This window comes from Telmatherina bonti (assembly GCF_933228915.1).
Source record: "Telmatherina bonti genome assembly, chromosome: 3".
Classification (NCBI taxonomy): domain Eukaryota; kingdom Metazoa; phylum Chordata; class Actinopteri; order Atheriniformes; family Telmatherinidae; genus Telmatherina; species Telmatherina bonti.
The window spans coordinates 32,278,585-32,299,084 of NC_136621.1; the positions used below are offsets into that span (position 1 = coordinate 32,278,585).

General features: G+C 36.1%; 1 protein-coding gene across 1 annotated transcript in view; it reads right to left on the reverse strand.

Annotated features, from left to right (window-relative positions):
• The window catches only part of ctnna2 (catenin (cadherin-associated protein), alpha 2), a 329,734-nt gene that overhangs the window by 290,485 nt on the left and 18,749 nt on the right, over positions 1–20,500 (reverse strand). The window contains exon 2 of the mRNA XM_079238137.1: positions 11,774–11,880. Coding sequence (XP_079094263.1) covers positions 11,774–11,875 — 102 coding nt within the window. The 5' untranslated portion in view covers positions 11,876–11,880. The remainder of the gene's footprint in view (positions 1–11,773; positions 11,881–20,500) is intronic.

Sequence of the window (20,500 nt, forward strand, 5' to 3'; positions counted from 1 at the left end):
CAAAACACCAGAAAACTCTCTAATAACTCCAGTATAAGTCGCTAGATTTGTCGCTAGTCGCTTTTCACAAAAAAAGTCGCCAGATTTAGCAAGAAAGTTGCCAAGTTGGCAACAGTGGCTACACGCTGCCTCTCATGACGTAGCACGTAGCTCACGTTATGTACGTAACTAGGTGCGCTTGCTTTAACTCTCCGTGCAAAGACTCGAGTATATTGGATAAATCGCCTAGCCCTAACGGTGAGGATGGTTTATTGGGGTGATAGTTAACGCCTGGTGCCACATGCTGTTGGGCATTGTGGCCAGGTGACCATGTTTAGCAGATCAGAAAACTTTGTTTCTCAACTTCAGTGGTTCAAGATAACCTTACGAAAATACAAAGTATTGTGTTGTTAGGCATTTAAAACTCTACAGAAACATTCATATATTTCCCCCAGATATGTCACTTGACACATAATTGTATGTTGAATCTGGAGATTATTTTTTTTTTTACCTCATGGCTTAATATTTCATGGAACCTTGCAAGAGTCTGTTCCTTCTTTTTCATAATCTTGCATTACTTTGATTTTTTTTTTTTTATCAGCCTAAGCAAGGTGCAAAACATTGATATGCATCCAAAAGAGAAAATCATGAAGTCTTACATGCACATCATAAGTCTATGTGTACTGAACACCGCTATCAGTGAGTGGTGTAGTTAAAAAAAAAAAAAATCCCATTCAACTGCTACAAAATAAATGAAACTGCGTCATTTGTGCCATAGTAATAGAAAAATACAGAAAAAATAGCATACAACAGTTTGACTTAAGCCATTAGGACAAAAATTCTGCTTCTACATCAGCAGAAATCTGAAAAAAATGGTGTTTAATGAGAGATATAAGGTCAAGCCAATTTATGAACCCAAATTGTGTGTAGTGCGTTTGTAAAAATCCACTTATCTTTAAGCTACTTCTTATTCTTCTGTTTCCTCCTTACACTAGCATTCAGGACTGCTTTCTGTAGCATGGCATGCGTCGGATTGCTTTGAACACCGCAGGCTTCAAAGTCTCTTAGAAATACTGTCAGCCAAATTTAAACAAGGAATTAAAAAAAAGAACAAAAACTAGAGGATGTCTTAACTTCAAATCCTGCAGTTTCATCCTCTCAATAATTTTCAAGAAAGATCCATACTGCCGTGCTGCCTTCCTTTCTTCAGTGCATCAAACGCCCATAAAGTACATTGTAGTGTTTTCGGCTATTATGGCTCGTCTGCAAACTGACGGTGGGAGATTTTAATATAAATTTAACATGCACAGACTCTAATAATAGACACCTCAACAGGATTATAGTTGCATGAAGTTCTTTTCTGGGATAACCCAAACCTGTCAAGCAAAATCATCTTAAAATGTTCCCACTACTGTTGTACAAAAGAGTTGTCATCTTGTCACTCTCCAAATTTAGTTCAAACTACCCAACTTTGAGAGTGACTCTTTAATGGTTTCATTGAAAGCTCTGAAAAGTATTACACCAGTCCTTGCCTCTAAAAATCGTCTGTTTGAGGTCCAGGCTTCTTCCTTTTCCGCTAGCTTAATGGATTATGACAGTGATTCAGCATGAAGCCTTAATCCCCTTGCCACCACTGTCTCCCCACCCTTTATGTGAAGCCCCTTGACTCGAGTGTATATGTGTCAGGTGCCAACCAAAAGTCAGTCAAACACTGAGCTTGGATGACACACACACAAAAACAATGGCGGTTAAAGCATTCAGTGTTGACAGCCAACTCCACCCTTCAGGTTTCCTCCAAGCCTTCTGCCAGCCTATGAAGTCAATCTGTTAAGGGATATAATCCATAAGATCATTAAGAAAACCAAATTAAATTGAATATGGAATTAATTCTGCACTCAACGTGGAACATACATTCAGGTTGGTGTGTCTCTTTAGTTTACCAGTAGGCTAGTATTTCCTCACTTACTTATCTTTCATGGTTTGAGTTTGAGTAGGTTTTCATTTACAAGCTACATTTAACCAGATGACCAGAACTGCAGACCTTAAAAAACTTGCGTACACAGAAATATTAGATGTCTGGAGGTAAAAGCATAGCCTAGACCAGAATAAACCGTGCATGATGGCACAGTCCACTGTCAAGCACTGTTATGAAGCAGCACCACTACAGATGTCATCAATGTGATACTACATTCATTATAGCTGTATGTTACTACTCACCAAGAATGAATCCATGTCAAAGTATGAAAGGCAACTGAAGCAGTCAAATGTCCCCAAAGAAAGAAGAGCATAGTTAGAAAATGGATTATTAGCCCTTTCTAATCTAATAAACTGGAAAGACCGCAGCATCAAGACTGCCTCAAATGGAAGAACAATGTCATGTCAATGACCCAACATCCCAATAGTCAAAATTCCCACCCAAGAGATGGAATTAGGGCATAGAGATCAGGAAGGAAATCTACTTGTTTTTCCCTTTTACACAACCGGTCCTTACCCATTTTAAGCCTAAAAAGAGTTAATACTTTCACGTTCAATTTCCATTAAAAACACAGCCTAGAGTAGATGATACAGAACAAACCAGTGTTTGCCGTACCATTATGTTAAAGATTTTTTTCCCCCAACTTGATAACAGATAACAGACCTTTTTTCAAAGAGTCGAGCATGTAAAATGTTAGAGTCTGGAGATTCTATGAGTTCTGTGTTTTAGTGTGTTTTGTTGACACCAATCGAACTGGCACATTAATTAAAAAGCATTGAATGGAAGTTTTTAACCATCCAATAGACATAAAAAAAAACTCCATCAGAATAAAACCAGCACTCAAAGCACAAGGACACTTGCCAATTCAGTGCAGAAAAATAAAAATAAACACCAACATACACAACTTTGAGTGAAAGCATGCATTTATCAAGATTGATAAGTGGGTACAATATGCAAGAGAAATCTAAAAGTGCTTATAGATTAAACAAAAATCTGACATATCTTTTAACAGACCAACTAAAGATCTCAAGCCCCTAGAAAAAAATCATGAGCACTGGGATCAATTTTAAAGTTAGAAGCTGATTTTACTGCATATCTGTTGAAATATACTTAGCTATGTGAAAATTGGCTTGTGTTTCTTCAAAGGGGGTACTTCTGCTGTACTAAGTAATAACAATTGCATATCCAAAAGAGAAGATGGGATAGTACAAAAAAAAAAAAAAAAAAGAATTTGTCAAACAGTACTTTGAAATAAGCCTGTTCCAAATTCAAAATATTAAATAGACTAGCACCATCATCACTGAATGGCTCACTGCAAGGACCACAAGTGGCACTAGATGGAGACTAAAGGTCCCACCCACACATGCACCACTTGTAAATGGTCTTTTCTATCAGAGAAGGCTAGCAGCATCTGGAACAAAATACTGAAACAACAGAATGCACCAGACACACCACTATTAAATCCCATCTCAAAAACTGGCTAATAACTAACAACACCTGCTCTGACAGTCTGATAGATGCTCTGTAGAGCACAGATACATATACAGCTGTTGGAAACACACACCTATTTTGCATGTGTATTTGGGGTGGGGAATCAAATTTTTAAATAAAAATTAAAAATGGGATTTTTTGCTTCACAATTTTATTATAGATATTTTTGTTAAAAAGAATGAATGTTTGTTAAATAAATAAAAATAATTTTTATCATTTTTATTGATTATATTGATCTTTTTACTTGTCTTCTTGAGAATTAGAGCAGCAGTATAATGGTCTGTGTTGTTTTTTTCCTCATTAAAATTAAGAAAAAGGACAAGTAAAAAAGTTTTGTACATGTCCCAATTTGAATTGAATCGTCTCTAATAATTCCTCAGTTCTTTTTAGTTTATAGAAGAATTAAGTTACTTGGGAAATTAGCACCCTTTGTTACTTAAGTGTAATGATTACAAATCAAATATCTGTTTGAATCGAGAATTGATTCTGAATCAAATAGTCACCCCAAAAATCGGAATCAAATTAAATTCTGAGTTGTTGTTAGATTTACATCCCTAATGTGTATTTGAGGGACTAATTTTTGTTCGACATTCTCTCATGTGTGGGACATTTCTACATATGTATGTAATATATGTCATACTCTGTATACTTTATTACTCTGAATGCAAATAAAGTCATTTTAGTGTTTTTTGTATGACTAAAGTTACACTTAATGTACTTAAAACATGCATTTACTGTGGCTGGTTTGCACTTTATATGTTACATGTCTTTCATATCTCTTAGACCTTTCATCTGCAAATACAAATTGCGCATGGAAAAAAGAATACAGTGTCAACTAAATGAAAAGGAAAAATGATGCTGTTACTTTGCAACAGTGTTAAACGGAAGCCGAAAAACCAAGAGTAGCTTTATGTAAAAGGTTAGAGAAATATTCCATACAGCAAATTAGCATTGCAATGAATGTAAACAAGCATTGACCTATGATACAGGTACAGCTCATGTTTTGTACAAACACTGGTTACCTGTTATGTTGTGAAGAATTAAAAACCAAGTTCTTTACCTTAAATAAAAAAAAAAAAAGACATATCAGATTACGATGTTCACATGACTAAAGAAGCATTGTTTCATAGCTGCAAGCAAAGAAAAGTCAGTGAACAGCAGTACGTGTGAGTACACACGGTAAGTTAACAGTAAGAGGGTGATGGTGGAGGGACCATTACAAGTTTGATCAATTGTTCTAGCTAAACAGTCAGATGCTTAACATGTCATATGTTTTCCAAGTTTCTGTGAAAGATCATTACATAACATTCCAACCTTAAAACTCACCGCTCCTGACACGTTTCATGATATCTGAAGCCCCAATCAACAGAAACTACATTACAATGTTTTTCTTTCAGGACACCGCACAACATTGCAATCGAGTTTTGCTTTACGCACTGTGCCACACACCAGCCAGCAGATATAAACACACTGACAATGTTGAACACACACAGTGGCTTATTCAACAAAGAAAAGAAAGAGAAGATTCAGTATAAGACTCTTACTGGCTGGAGAGAGCTCCCAGTACAAGAAGGATGCAAGATGCAGGCATCTTTACCAGTTAGGCTATGCAATGTTCATGTGTTTTCACCTGTTAAACAGAGATATGCTTGGTTCTGCTCAGAAAACATATGGAGAGCCCTTGTCTGGGATATTAATTTCAAGCTGCATAATGTGCTGATCGAGTAAAAGCTGCAACATAATGACTAAACAGCAAATACTCGACACACAATGACGTTACTTTGGCCTTACATATACAACAGAGCTGCTAGGCAAAACCTGAATGCGTGTAATGTGAAGTTTATAGAGGCTGTACGGTCAATTTACCATTAGAGATGCATTTCAGTACTTCCACAGAGGAAGTTTAAAATACCCAGTCTGCCTATTTTCCAACTTCATTTTCTGTGGTAATATCAAAATAATTAGCATAGATAATAAGCATAGATTCACCATTTTGGCCACAGGATTTCCATTCATTTTCAATGTTTCCACACTGGCAGCTCCTCCAGAATGAAAAGGTTTGTTAAAACAGAGGCATTTTTTCTTCATACAGTGATAAAGTAACCCCCCCCCTCCCCCCTCCCCTCTGTGTGATTAGCTATGGACCTAACCAGTACTCTGGCTAGGCTGATAGCAGCTTGGTGATGATGAATGAGGACACTATCTGAAGTGATGTCAGGGTGAGCTTGTTTGTCTATTCCCCTGCGGGAACCTTTTATTCCATCCTAACACACCGAATCACCCAAATTGACATGAAAACAATCACAATGTCTGGTTCCCGTTTTTAAGCTATTTTACACTTCCAGTGCAATTATAAATAAGTTGAACTGCTGTAGCTTACTGTTGGGCTTGTCCCTGTAGCTGTGCAGCAAATGGATTGCGTCACATTCTTTTGTATTTGTTTTTTTCATCCCTTTTTAACTGTGTAACAATATATATTTTGGTTAATGACTAAGCGCAGATCTGTCAGTTAAAAAAGGTAGCAGTCAGATGAAGGAAAGCAAAGAAAGCAGGAGTTAAAATACTACAAAAAGAAATATGTCTCTTCTATTATCTTGATGCAACTTACACCGCATGGCACAGACAGACTCAACAACCTTCTGACTAAAAAGAAAATATTTTACTAAAATGGAATTAAAATGTCAAAGGAATGATACGTGTTTTAGATTTTTTTTTGAAGAAGAAGAAGAAGAAGAAGTGTAGAAACCAGACATGTAATTTGCTGTAAGTGCAGTGAGACATTGCAGTCGAGAGGATTTTATAATAATCATTGAGTGTAAAAAGAAGCAGCTCATCAGCCTTTCGTCCTCCTGACATCAAGCAATTACCCACCTGCCACTCAGTGACCACTCATAAGGAACCAACACTGCATGTGGCTGACAGTAAAAACACGAGTCTTAATGAGAACCAATTGCCTGAGTTTAAGCTTTTCTCTGCTCATATTTTCATCTCAGGCCAACCTCGCTTAATGTTGATATTTTATTAAGGTTTATTCAGACAGCTATTACCAGTTCCTCTTCATCCTAATGTGTGGGTGTGGGCGATACGACCAAAATCTCATCACGACATAACTCATTTTTTATCCCCTTAACGATAAACACAACAATATAACACTGTTTGTGTAATTTTATGTCAGTCATCAGTTATTTGTTAGATGTGCTTGGCAACAGCATCAGTGAAAAAAGCCTGTTGCAGCGTTTGCGTAAGGAGTTCATTATGAACACTTTTGTCACCATTTGACACTGTTATAGCAGCTTTTGTTTGTTGACTCTATTCTTTATTCTGTATTCTTTATCCTGATTCTTGCACAGGTGATAAAATGAGATAGTTGTGTTGGAGTCCATTGTTGGGACTGTTGTCGGTTTCATCTCGGTCTTTTTCTATCCAAACTGCATCCATGCGACAGAAATTTCCCCTCTTTTATGAACAAGCTCATCAGTTCTGGTTGGCTGGGCATCTTTTTAGTGAATTATCCTGCTCTGAAACACATCCGCTACCGTCTTTCTCCATGTTTGTTTTTATATTGCAGCATGCATGCCGTAAAGCGCATCTCAGCGTAAAATACTGCAGTAAAGCACCTTATAGTGGAGGAAACAATAGAGCCTCATGTGAAATGATAGACATTTTCTATCATTCAAACAATATATATCGTCATATCGTCCAGCCCTAATGCTAGGTAAATAAAATGTTCTTTTTACTGTCAAGCAAGTAAACAAAAGTAAACTCATTTTCCGTTTTTCTTGCCATAACAGCAAATAATGGGTAAAACTACACATTTTAAACATGTCAGGAAAAAGAAAAGAATGGTGACACTTGAAGTCAAAATACCATTTCTGTAACTCAGCTTCAGCTTTTCATAGATTTTACTGCATCTGCTTCTTTACATAGAATCCAATAAAGTCACTTTTACTGAGACTGCTACATCTGAATGTGCATCGTTTTCTGGCTGTGAAACATTAGCAGAGTATTTCAGAATAACCTGGATCATTAGGTGCTAAGTGAAGAAAAAAATGAAGTTTAAGACATACTACAGAACTCTTGCCATTCACTCTATCACGCGCCCCCTATACACGGCTAATTCAGCGCCCATCTTGCATCCTACATGACCTGTTAGCTCTCTCCAGCCAGCAAAAGACCATCTTATGATGAATCTTGTTTTGTCCTTTTTTTTCTTTTAATCTCCTTGCATTTCATTGCTGCATCAATGACGAGTATGTTTTCTAGTGTGAAGAGAAACTCAGTTGCAACGTCACAGAGCGGTCAGCCTCAGGTAGCTGCTGGGCAGCAGCGGCTCCAGAAATGCACATGATGTGTCACTGTGTCATCGAACAAGTCCAGAACACGAGTTTTAAGGTCAAAAAGTTACATAATGCATCTTTTAAAAAAAGCCTGACAGGACCCACGATGTTCTGAATGATAATGATAAATTGTAAATGAGCATATAATCTGATCTGACCAGCATTCATTGCTGCTCTGTTATTTTAGTGGATTTAACAAGGGATTCACAGGGACAACATTACAAGCTGCATACCCATTTTGAGATTCCACCCGAGTAGCTATATTTTCCTTTTCTAAAAGCATGAAGATTGAATTACTTCAGTCACACAACATAAATGTAAGACATGAGTTAAAAATGTTCTGATTTTGAAAAGGCTTAAGCTCAGTGTGCTCCTCAGCTCTAATGATTTGCTTTAAATTAAGTTTGTTGAGACATTGTTTAGTCAATTCTTGCTTGTGTTTGTGGTGAAGCCTCTAGTTTGATTTAAAAATAATTTTAAAAAATACATTTTATTCTTTGTGTCTTCACAAACCTTTTTTAAAATGACAAGTGGCTTCTTGATGGGATGTCCTGTTTGTTGGGGGTTAAGTAACTCATTACCCGTTTAATAAAGTTTAAAAATAACACTGCATCTAAAATGTAAAATATACTAAAATGATTGGTACAGGTAAGACTAATTGCAGACACTATTAGTAATGATGATAGCAGTATTGCAGATTTTATTCTCTTTTTTACCATAGGGTATATTGTTAGCTACTAGCACCTTCCTATGATGTCCTCCACCTATGATGCTTGTGTGGTTTTCACTCTCATATGCAAGTCGCTTTAGATAAAAGTGTCTACTAAATGTCTGTAGAATAGAGTAGAATAGTTATTTTGCACTTGTAATATTGTGAAAAAGGCAAGTTGTCTATTATAAATCAATTATTTTCAAATGTGTTTTTCTGATAGTCCTTAATGTTTTTTGGCCAGTAAAAAGTTAGGTCCAGGCAGGTCTCATACTGGTTTCCACCACAACTTCAACAAAATAGCCACAGTTTGACAGAACAGACTGAATTCATGGCAGAATAGAACTTTTTTCTGTCTGCAAATTGCTAACATCCAAATGCAAACAGCAAAATGCCAATACCATATAAATAATTTAGAAAAATCTCACAATAACCTGATGAAATGAAGAATTTGAGAAATCGAAAGCAGCAGCTTTCTGAAGAGAAGCATATTGTTCGGCAGAAGGACCAGCAAAGCCAGAAAGATGAAAGAAAAGATAAATGTCATCATAACGTTGCAGAGATCTCGCATCAGGTGAAAGAAAGGGGGCTTTATTAAAAATAAAAAGCCATCTGCAGCCAAGCAAAGAACATCAGGCCACTGGGGGAAGCTACTGGTATGCTCAGTGATCACAATGCTGTCAACTGCTTGCCAATCTCGGGTACCGCTTTAGAACCACAGATAGCAGTCTCATGCCCTGCAGATGAAATCTTTGTCACATTTTTATTCCTACAACTTTCACTTGGTTCATTTTCTGAAGCACCACAAAGACTTTTCAGACTTTCAAATGTTCTTGCATAGCAAATAGACAAGTACACCTTTCCCCTTTATGCATTACAAACATGAAAATATTTTGAGATACGTACTTGCTTACTGCATACATTGATTCTTGCAATCACATTGCATTTGACTGCACCAAGAGTATTAGTACTTCCTCCAGATGCTTTCTGAATAGTGTAAATATGACAACACTGTTTTTTCTGGTGAGATTTCAGACACTTAACTCGTGTCATCAAACATTTATCACATTTCAAAAGTCAGTTGGCAATCCTGACAAATCTGCATGTGAAATAAGGAATTTAGGAGATTTATTTAGCCTCCAGTTTATCTTCTTAGTCAAGTGACATCACTAATCTCTTAAGTTAGTCCTTGTCAAAAACACTGACAGTGAGCTGTGGTGACTAAAGTTCTGACAAGCCATTTGTTCTTCATGGAAACTAAGCAAAGTCTATTTTCAAGATGACTTTGCGCCAGCCTTTGGCTAAAACTCACAGTTTTAACGTAACAAGTTCTGACAAGTAAAAGATCCATCTAAAATAGGGCTAAATGAATAATTGGTTTAAACCTAAAATCCCCATTTTAAAAAATCACAATTAGCTAATCACAAAGAAGAGTGATTCTTTCTCATGTTTCATGGCACACCTTATCCAAGTTTCATACATGCATCGTCCAGAGTTTTACAAAACTATTTGCTTTTGATGCAATTCCTCTTTCGACTTTCTTCTGAAATAATCATTTAAATAGCATACTACACTAAGCGTCAAAGTCACGTCGTATTTACCAACCACACTGCGGACCAATTTTCCAAGAGTGACTGAAGCACTTGACAGAAATCTGTCCAACCACAGAAATCTACAATAATACTGGATCCATTTTAACTCTAATACTTCTCAGAAATGACTACAATTAATTCGCTACGATTCTCAGCTGCATCTCCATAATGGACATAAAGTTCTCAGCATAATAAGAGAATTTCTATCTTCACCCTCCTGGGAGAGTTTTAAAAAAAATTTAGAAAAAATATTTTTTATACCATATTTTCCAACATACGTCTTCTGCTTGCTGGAGTGTACCTACTTGCATATGCATGCTGTGTGTACATGCACACTGAGGCAGAACTCTACTGTGCACAATACAGAAAGTATGTAAAAAAATGATAAGCTGAGGTGTAAATAACATATTTACATCTTGCAATTTGCAAATGAAGCTGCTCAAATCTCAACTTTGCCTCCTTGTGATAAAATATAGAGCAGCTCATAATTTCATGTCATTTCATATGATAATCCTAAATCTCATGTAAAAATACAATTCTCTCTGAACCTGGAGGGAAGCTTGAATTTAAAATATTACTAACCAAATTGCAACATATGCTACATAAAAATATATATTCTGTTTTTTCTTTTGGTACATTAGCAAACAATGATGGTTTTGTTTACTGTTTTTTCTACCACTATTTTGCTATTGTGTCTGACTTCTGTCTGACATGAAAAAAAAAAAAAATGCAACACCTGTGTTTTCAAGAAGAGTTAGAATTTTATGTAAAATGTAAACAAAAACTGAATTTGTAAGTATTTAACAAACATCCCCCTACACGGGAACAAAGATACCATCAAAAACCAAAACAGAGCCTTTATTTACTTTGTTTTTGTACAGTACACTGTAAATTTAATGTGTTTGATAACAAATTCATTATTCAAAAAAGCTGAGACAAGGTTATGTCTCATTTGTCCCTTTTATTACCCTACAAAAACTGTACAAGTATTTTTGATTTGAGCAAAATGTGGTTTGCTGAAATAAAGTGTTACCTTTAAAAAGTACCTGGGTTGGATGGCTGTTTATGCTGATCTTACGTTACACTGCATTAATGGTCCTGCACATAAGTGCAAGTTTCCCATATTCCATGCACTAAAAGCACCTCCATGCCTTCACACATCCTGGATTTTAAAACGATGTCTTGATAAAAACCTGAATCTTCTCTTGGAGCTTTTGTTCTGCAGATGTGACATTTAATCAGGCAGAATGTGAATCTGTTAGCTTCATGGCCGTAAGACCATCCTGGTGCTTTTCGATAAATAAACATGGCAATCTAACCAGTTTGGATCCTGTAACAGTTACATATCACTTTCAACAGGACACAAAGCTTAGTTTGTATTCAGTCATGACAAGAGCACATTCTAGCCTTAATCTGGGGTATGATCTAACATACTGCGTCAAATAAATACATAACATCTCCCTATACAAAGCCTGTATATATTACATAACCACAGCATACATATGGCTGAAATCAATTGCTATGGCAACATTACACGGTGAAGCAACACACTTTGCTGAAATATAACACTTTTACTGTGACTCTGGCATTACTGACACAACATTAACATAAATACGCAAAGAGCAAAGTGCTGTTACTGTAGGCCAAGCATTTTTTTGTGTTCCATTATATACAGACTTAAGTGAATTACCTGTGTGACCAGGGGCTCCAGAAGCCTCTCCACAGTCAAGGTGCGAATCTCAAGACTCTTTGGGTCCCATTTCAACAGGATAGGAGAGGTGGCGGTCGTCATAGTCACTGTTGGGAGAAGAAGGATATCAATTGTCAGAAAACCGTTTCACTAAAACATATTATAGAGTCCCAAGTACCAGGAGGAAATAAGAAGTTTTTTTTTTTATTCACAGATGTGTGGCTGAGTGGCGTTCCTTCATGTATGCTTGATCCTGCAACGCCGAAGTAAACAGACATGAGGCATTGTCAGACTTGGTTGGGTTTTGATGATGGTGGAAGCTTTCTGTATGGCCACATTGTGTTGCGGATCACTTCTATTCAAAGCAACGTTTTAAAAGGAGTCTGGCAACAGTCAGCAAATCCTGTCTCTGTTCATCAAATAAAGCAAAGCACAGCAAACGGTTCCAGCAAGCCATAAATTAACAGATAACCATGTGATACCGCATTTAATTTTTCAAAATGACTTCTTCTGCAACAATATCATGCACTCTACCAAAAAAAAAAGGCTTACCATGTTGGTATACTTGTTAGGTAACATTTAAATTTGGGAAGCATTGTGTTCTTTGTCTACATTAGGAAAGCTAGTTGTCATTCAGAGGAGTTTTGGCCTACATTTGTCCACAGTCTGAGCAGCATTTTGATTACTTAAAACTTTTCAGGCACCAACACTGCAACGTTGCACTGAGCAAATTCAAATAAAAAAGGAGAGGAGTGATAAAAAATTAGGAAAAACTTTTGTTTTTGGAGAAAAATTAGTTGGCTCCAATGTTAATTTTAAGTTCTTGTAAGCCTTTGCTCTGTACTGTAGAAACTGGGAATACAGTAAAACAAACATGGGTCTCAGGTGGAAAGTTCTTCAGACAGTTTGCTCTGAAATTTGCAGGATATTTTCAGTGTTTTTTATAAAACAAAAAAAAAACAAAAAAAAAACCCTTACAGTTTAGTGGGGTTGTTTTAGGTGAATGTGAGAACTGAACAGCTTGCATGTGGGCAGCACTGTTGTCACTGTAGGGATGCGTTTCACCAGTAAGCAGTTTCTGATTGGGCCAGCTGGGACTGGCCCAGTCCATTGCCAATGTAAGCGAGGCAGAAGGGAGCATAGAATGTGAATAAGAATGACAGATCTGGGCCAGAGGCTCCTAATACTACACGCAGCAGGCGAAGATGGATGGACAGAAGGAAATCTGGCTTCGTTCAGACTGATGAAATCATTGCCCAGTCCTTAAGTGTACTCCAAACAGCATGACCCTTTATATAAGTGTGCAGTCCTTTACTTTGCCGGTCTCATTACCTTTTGTGCACTGCAAGAAATGAGAAAGATGATGAATCACATTTTGATCATTCACTGAACGTTGGGAAAATCTGGGAGAATGATGCATGGCTTCCAATGCTTTTACAGTTTATAGGTAGGAGTGTTTAAGTCAGAAGAAAAGTCCTAATTAGCTTTTTGGCTATTTGGACAATTTCGTTAGAAAACAACTGCTGTCTTGCATTCATATTGTAGCAATCCAGCTTGTTGCTAATTAAATTACATCTTAAACCAGATAGCAGGGGATCCGACTTAAAGCAAAAATTATTCCTGAAACAGCCTCTAGACAACTTTAAGATTGAGGCAAGTTTATTTCGACAGCACAATTTAACAACAGGGTGATTCAAAGTGCTTCACAGAGACAATAAAACATTAGAAAATAAGTAGAATTTAAAATTAAAACAAGAAAGCAAGGAAAGGGAAATAATAATGGAAATAATAAATAAAATTAGGATCAATTCCAGCTTTAAAGAAACAGGCAGATTTGGATTTAAACTGAACAGTATAATTATGAAACAGTTCCTGACTTAGTGCTGTGTACAATGACAATAAGCAGGAGTGATGCTAATGCTTCAGGCATCAGAGCATGCCACAATGTGATGACAAAAACAGCAGCACAGTGAAAAATACCAGTGTTGTATTGTAATGTAATCAACACAGTTGACTGATGGCTCAGACTATGCCTGTCTTCTTACGAAAGCAATCATGGAGATGAGATTTTTTTTTTTTTTTTTTTTTTGTCCAGACAGGTCACAGATGTTAGTTACAGTTAATTAGAAAGTTTACTTGTCCTTAGTACGGCTTCTTCTTTAACTTTGTACAGTACAGTATATGTTAACCTTTAGAAATAGATATACAGTTAAATACTTTTAAAGTAATTTAATTGTCTGAATTTGCCCAATATAGTAAAAATAGTCATTTTCATTGTTTTCTGGCTTTAGCTGCTGAGATAGAACAGTTTGTTATCTTGATATTTGTAAAGTCAATATCTTTGAGTTTAGAATTTGTGACCTAACAAAGTTTTACAATGTACTCGGTGTACTTGTAAAATACCTGCTATAGACATTTTTATTATTCTATGGGATCTTAAACAGAAAAGTGCAGCCCAACTTTCTGCAAACTGAATTTTATACTGAGCAAAGTTTGAATTGAAGGGGAACATCACCATTTATCATCACTTATAGAGGATAATACGTTGGTGATTTATCATGTTTATTGCTTGTCGCCATTTTTAAGCTCACAACAATGACAGTGAATGCTGCTTACATTTTCAACTTTTCAAGAATTATTACAGTAAGAAGTTCAAGGCAAAGCAAGAAAACATCCAAACAAGGCTCTACGCACAATGTCAGGTGTTATGAAACGGATACCAACCAGTGACGACTCAACTGCTCAAAGCTGCGCACAAAGTTGGCAGCTACTTTTACAAGTCGACTGTCTTTAGAGGAGAGTTATGTTTTATTAAAGCTGGGGAGCTAGCACGATGTGAAAGTAGCTCCCTGTCTTGGCTCCTCCCCCTTTGGTTTTGCTCCTTTCATGATCCAAGGCTTTTTTCTCCTCTCCACCAAGGAGGTTGTGTTTTTACCAGCGTTTATCTGTTTTGTTCAAGATAACTCAAAAAGTTAAGGACGGATTTTATTGAAATTTTCAGTTGTTGGAAATGTGAAAAAGAAGAACTGATTTAATTTTGGTGGTGATCTGGATCACAGTTTGGATCCAGGGATTTTTTTTTTTTTTTTTTTAAAGCACGGAGGAGATTTGCCCTCTCAGAGTGCTTTTCTAGTTTGCAGCTTTTTCCACCAACGAGGAGGCAAATAAACCGAGCCGGGTCGGGGAAATCCTTCCTGCATTTCCTCAGCAATGTTTGCCTTCCCAGTTTCTTCTTCACTACTGTGTATTTTCATCCCAACATGCTATTTATATGCAGGGTGTGGCTATCAGGTATGCAGTGTGGGAGGAGAGCCAGAAGAAGCTTATGAAATATAAGAAATGAACAACTCCAATTCGGCCCGAATGTTTTGATTGGTCAATTTTTACAGATTTAAAGTAAACTGAGTAGTCTAACTATATAGCTTATTGTTCGTGATTACAAAATGTATAGACTGTGATCAGAATAAGGAACCACTTCACTCAGTTAAAAAAAAAATTAGCAAGATTACCTACCGAAGCTTTAAGGCAGAGATGAACAACTGTTCACAGTAATATGTTAAAATAGGTGTTGGTTCCTTTAAGGGCAAAAGGGAGAGAGAGAGAGAGAGAGAGAGACAGAGAGAGGCCCAGTACATCAGATGTAATATTGCCAAGTCTGCTTGGTCCAAGTAAGTTTTTCTCCAAAGTTAATTGCTAATATTGTCACACAGGTTGCAGGTTTTTGGGCTTGTTCTCTAGAGTTAGTTATCTAGTTACTTATTTGGGCTTGCCCTGCTGTCTTTATGAAGCCTTCCTAATTCTCTAATAGCTGTCTGCAACAAAGTAGTAACCACTGGTTGCACAGCAGGAAACACAAACACAACAGTTAGATTCTTTCTTTTTTTTTCCCCCCAGGATTTCCCCGTAACCATTTCCTTGCCCATCCCATCAGGTGTTTTAGACTACATGTCCCTATCCACACCACAATGAACTGACAGTGTGACAGGAAGGAATATACTGAGAAAGTAATAAAAGTTCATGCTATGTTAATATAACATGAATGTAGGACATTTGAGCAGAACATTATCATGGTTTTCCTTCATTTCAGACAATTTACTGAAAAAACAAACGTGAACATATCAGTATTTCAATAACTTTATGTATTAGGTGCAGTGCTGACCTGATGAGGTCTTAAATGTGAATGGGATGATGAAGAATTGTTTAGATGTAAGATGTAGTTGAATCAGAACATTTAATGGTCCATTCATGTTTCAGTTTTGTTTTTTCCTAGTTAGTTAATCAATTTGTCAGAGAACAGCATGCTGTGTAATTAGCCCTGGAAAACTGAATAGTTATACACTTATCTTCAAAATTTCAGAGAAAGTCTAATTAAGTGCTCTTGTAAAGGTTATTGTGCATTTTAGTTTCATTTATGCATAATTTTACAAGCCAAATATCTCTAACTCATTGTGCATAGCATTTATTAACAGAGCAGGATTGCATTGGAGGGCTAGGTCTGACCTCAGGTGGTTAATAACATGAAGATAAGTGAAATATCATGCACCATGCTGGCACAAAAAAAAAAAGTTTTTGTCATTAGACTTACAGTTCAGCTTCATCAGTTCGAGGACAGGGGACACATTTTACATGAGGTCCATTTGAGATGGCTCACGTGTCTTCTTTTAGAGTTTAAAAGTCCAAGGAAATGAGAGTTTTTACTGTGTTTATAGTCTTTTATAGAGGAGCCAAGTTTTTTTTTTTTTTTTTTTTTTTATAAATCAAGCTGGTTGCTTGTTTCTCTCATGTGAACTGGCAATACTGGTCACGTCCCAGTTAGAACTAATCGCTTGGAACAGAAAGAATTTGCTGTGAGAAACTGCCTGTTTAACAGCAAATGTTTTTGCAAAAGCTTCAGATTTAAATATTACAGCTCCTTTGGTTTCAAGCAGAGACCCATGTCTGCTTTACCACTGTCGTATAAAGGGAAAGGGAAGCCAGAACCCACAGAATATTGAAAAAAAAAAAAAAAAAAAAAGCTTTTGTGGGGAGCACATCGTACAAATAGCATTTCACACACATTTCAGAGTTTCCTATATGAAGATAAAAGCATTATACATTTCATTATTAATGACATCATGCTGAGGCACGATTAATTTATTTTACTGGGTCTGACTTGCGTAAACTTCAAAATGCGCATGATTCGACATTGCATCACACACACACTTCACCCTAAACATTTCAATCTGTCCAGAGGAGGTGATGTCTCAAGTTGTTGAGTTGCAGTTATTAGGTTCTGATTATATGACTGTTCCTCATGACCCTGAATGAAAACAACCCATATGTAAACAAGAAGACTTTCAATATGTTTCAGTGATATGACATATAAAAACAGCATCATCTTATAGAAATAAGTTTTATAGAAATAAGCATTTTTATGATAAAAAGGCAGGAAACAGTATGGTAAATTCGCAGCACTATGCCCACACAGACAATGCATCTTACTCACAGTTTGTTTGGTTCAGACGCATTTTTGATTAGAAGAGAATTTGTGAGATGTTCCACCATCTGCTGTGTACATAAGTTAGTCTGAGACTGGCTGAAGTCCACACAAAAATTAATGAGAAAATGTTTGAGAAAAAAGCTTTAGGAATTTATTACAAAAAGTGAGAGGATACGCAGTTATGCATTATAATATAAAACTGCCAGCAGTAATTCATGTTATGGGCACCTGTACTGGGCCACTTTGTGTATGATCAGTGTGTGTTCACTGTGTTTGGCTTGTTGCATCCTTGCAGCCTAATTGAGCGTGAAGACAATTGTGGACCAATTTCAGCCGGCTGACCTTCTCCCCCCACTCATTTCCTGTCAATCAAATGCTCTTCCAAAGTGATTAAAAATCCTGAATACCTCTACAATTTAGACAAAATAATCTGTCCATATATATTTAGTCTGCACTGACAGTTCAGGCAAGGTTTGCTATTATTATTATACTTAATCCTTCTGTTCTAAGAACTGATTTTTGAGGCAGAATGTGGATGTTTTCTGATACTTAAGATAACATAATTTGAGGTAAAGAAGCCATTAACAAGTTTTAAGAGTTATTCAAACGAAAAAATACATAATTATATTTTTTAACTTGACTATTGATATATGAAAAAAAGGGTTTCCAAACAACATTTTATGGCATCACTTTACAACAAAGTTTACATTACAGTGTAAAGGATATGTAGCAGATAAAAGACAAGATGTTGAGATGGATGCAAAATTACAAATAATTATCAAAGTGAGTTTGGTGATTAAAAGTACGTTAATATTTTAACGGTTATCTTTAATATTGTTCTCTAATGTAGGTCTCTTTAAACAGTGTGAGTTGAGGCATAGTAAATAACCAGTCAGCAGTGGTGCAAACTGCTTCCTATAAATTAAGCCTCCCAGTCTAAAAGCAGTTATTTCTACCTGGCTGCATTCATTGCTTTTGTAAATTATGCCAACTTGGTACCAGATGTAGTGTTTGCCCCATTATTATCTTACCACAATTTATCCCTTTTCTACCACCTAATATAAACTATATTATAACTAATATGAAGTACCTCTATAAGTGAGAATATGCACAAGTCCCATGCATGCACACATTTCCAACAGAGCTGGATCTTTATGATTGTTATTTTCTTTTCCAGATTCATTTCCCATCATCAATTTTCACAGAATACTGTTTACATTTATTGTGGGTCCTATAAATGCAGCTGTGCGTTGCGTGCAATGCCTGCTTAAGACTAATGAGACATCTGTACAAGTGGGTCTTCCTAATCACCATCCAGCAGGAAAGGCTCTTCACCATACAGGCTGTGTGTTTCTCTATCTCAGATAAAGTAAAGTCTTCCTGCTTGGCTTTTTTTTTTTTTTTTTTTTTTAAATTCTGTAGTTTTTTCTTCAGTTGACTGCACAATGTCTGCCTGACAATGACTGTCTTAATATTACATGCAGCAAAACTATCATTTTAAGTGTTGGTTTAATTATACTGTTTAGTTGACAAGACAGTCTAGAAATGGTTCAAACACATTTATTCATTGGTAAAAAAAAAAAAAAGGTGAGTATATGAACTGTCTCAATGACTGAAATCTTTAAAATAATATGAGCTGTATACATAGCTTCATAAATTTGGCAAAAAGAACGCATAAAAACGTATCTGCCTTTAACAGAGTTTACTCATAAATCAACACAGTTTCTGCATCTGAAAGTAAAAGGAGTAAAGCTTTAAAGAAGAACTTTGTCTTTGAAGGCTTCAAAGCAAATGTGATTCCATCTTTTTGCAAAGAGGTAAACATTTCCACATTAAGCATCAACAGGCCAAAATATGTTTGTGTGTGTGAGTTAAATACAATAACCTGATATATGTTTAGATTTATCTTCTAGCTTGAATATATTTCAGTATACACAATTACATACTAAAATTAATTTTCTTTAAATTTAAGGAAAAGAAGCAGAAAATTAAGTTATTTATTTTATGGATATACTTTAATAATATTTATGGTATACCCTTCCCAAACACAGATCTAAAGCGGAAGGAAAATAAATGTATTTTCCATGTAAACCTCAATTCAGAGTTACTTTCGAGTAAACTGCAAGCATGTCTGTTCTATGTGCTCTAACTCACACAACAGCAACCTCACAACCTCAACAATCAACAACCTCACACAACAACAGCAGAATGGGATGTGAGGTTAGATAGTTTTTATATTATGAGACTTTGTGCATCAGCAATGCCATGGGCCTTTACTATTTGAGAAAGCAAAATTAACACCAGAGTTTAAACAAAAGGCTAATATGGCTAAACTTACTTTTTCCTACACGACTCTATCAAACCAACACATTGAAAAAAATGGATAAAGCAAAACATAGTTGGCAACTTTGAAACCTTGTTAATCTATCACTACAAGTTTCTAAATGTAACAAAGAGTTTCATGACCACTCTACCCACAGTGACAGGTGGAAATTATTCTTTCAGCAATTGCTGCTGTTCAGCAAGTTGTTTCAGTACTGCAAGGCAGAAAACTGTACTCAATCCTTCACCTACAGATACCGTGCATGCTGAGTTTGGCAAAGAAAGCTCATCAAGTAAGGGCTTTGTTGTTAATTAGGTTTCTTAATTTGTTTGTTGGTCTGAAAAGAAAAGAAAAACAAAGAGAAATATATTGTTGTAGTCTTGGTTCATTTTTCATGTCTGCCCACTTAACAGAAAATGTTCAAATGCTGGAACCATTTTCTACGACTGGAGTAGGAAAAATTAATAACAGTGTAATCAATGTTTTCAGCTCCACACAGTCACAAATGGTGGAAGAATTGGACAACTATATGTACTTGGCATATAAAATGTTAGGGTATTATTATTATTATAATTATTATTATGTAATTATAGCAGGTTTGTAGTAAGCAAAGATATAGTATCATACAGAACTAAGCTTCATCTAAAGAAAAAACAGACTGACAGTGCAGAATGCTCATGCCCATATGTAGCGTCCATGTACCTAATTTATTTCCTCCAAGTGTTGTGGCTGTCCCTTTTTGAAAACAAGCTTTTATTAAAAAAAAAAAAAAAAAAAAAAAAAAAAAGAAAAAGTTCCTTTAAAAATTCATCAAAACTTAAAGGCATAGTATGTAAGATTTCAAGGCGATTCTTTCCACCACCAGGTGGCAAACACCAGGTCGTGAGCAAAAGCACAAAACTGCTACCTCCACAAACGACCACAG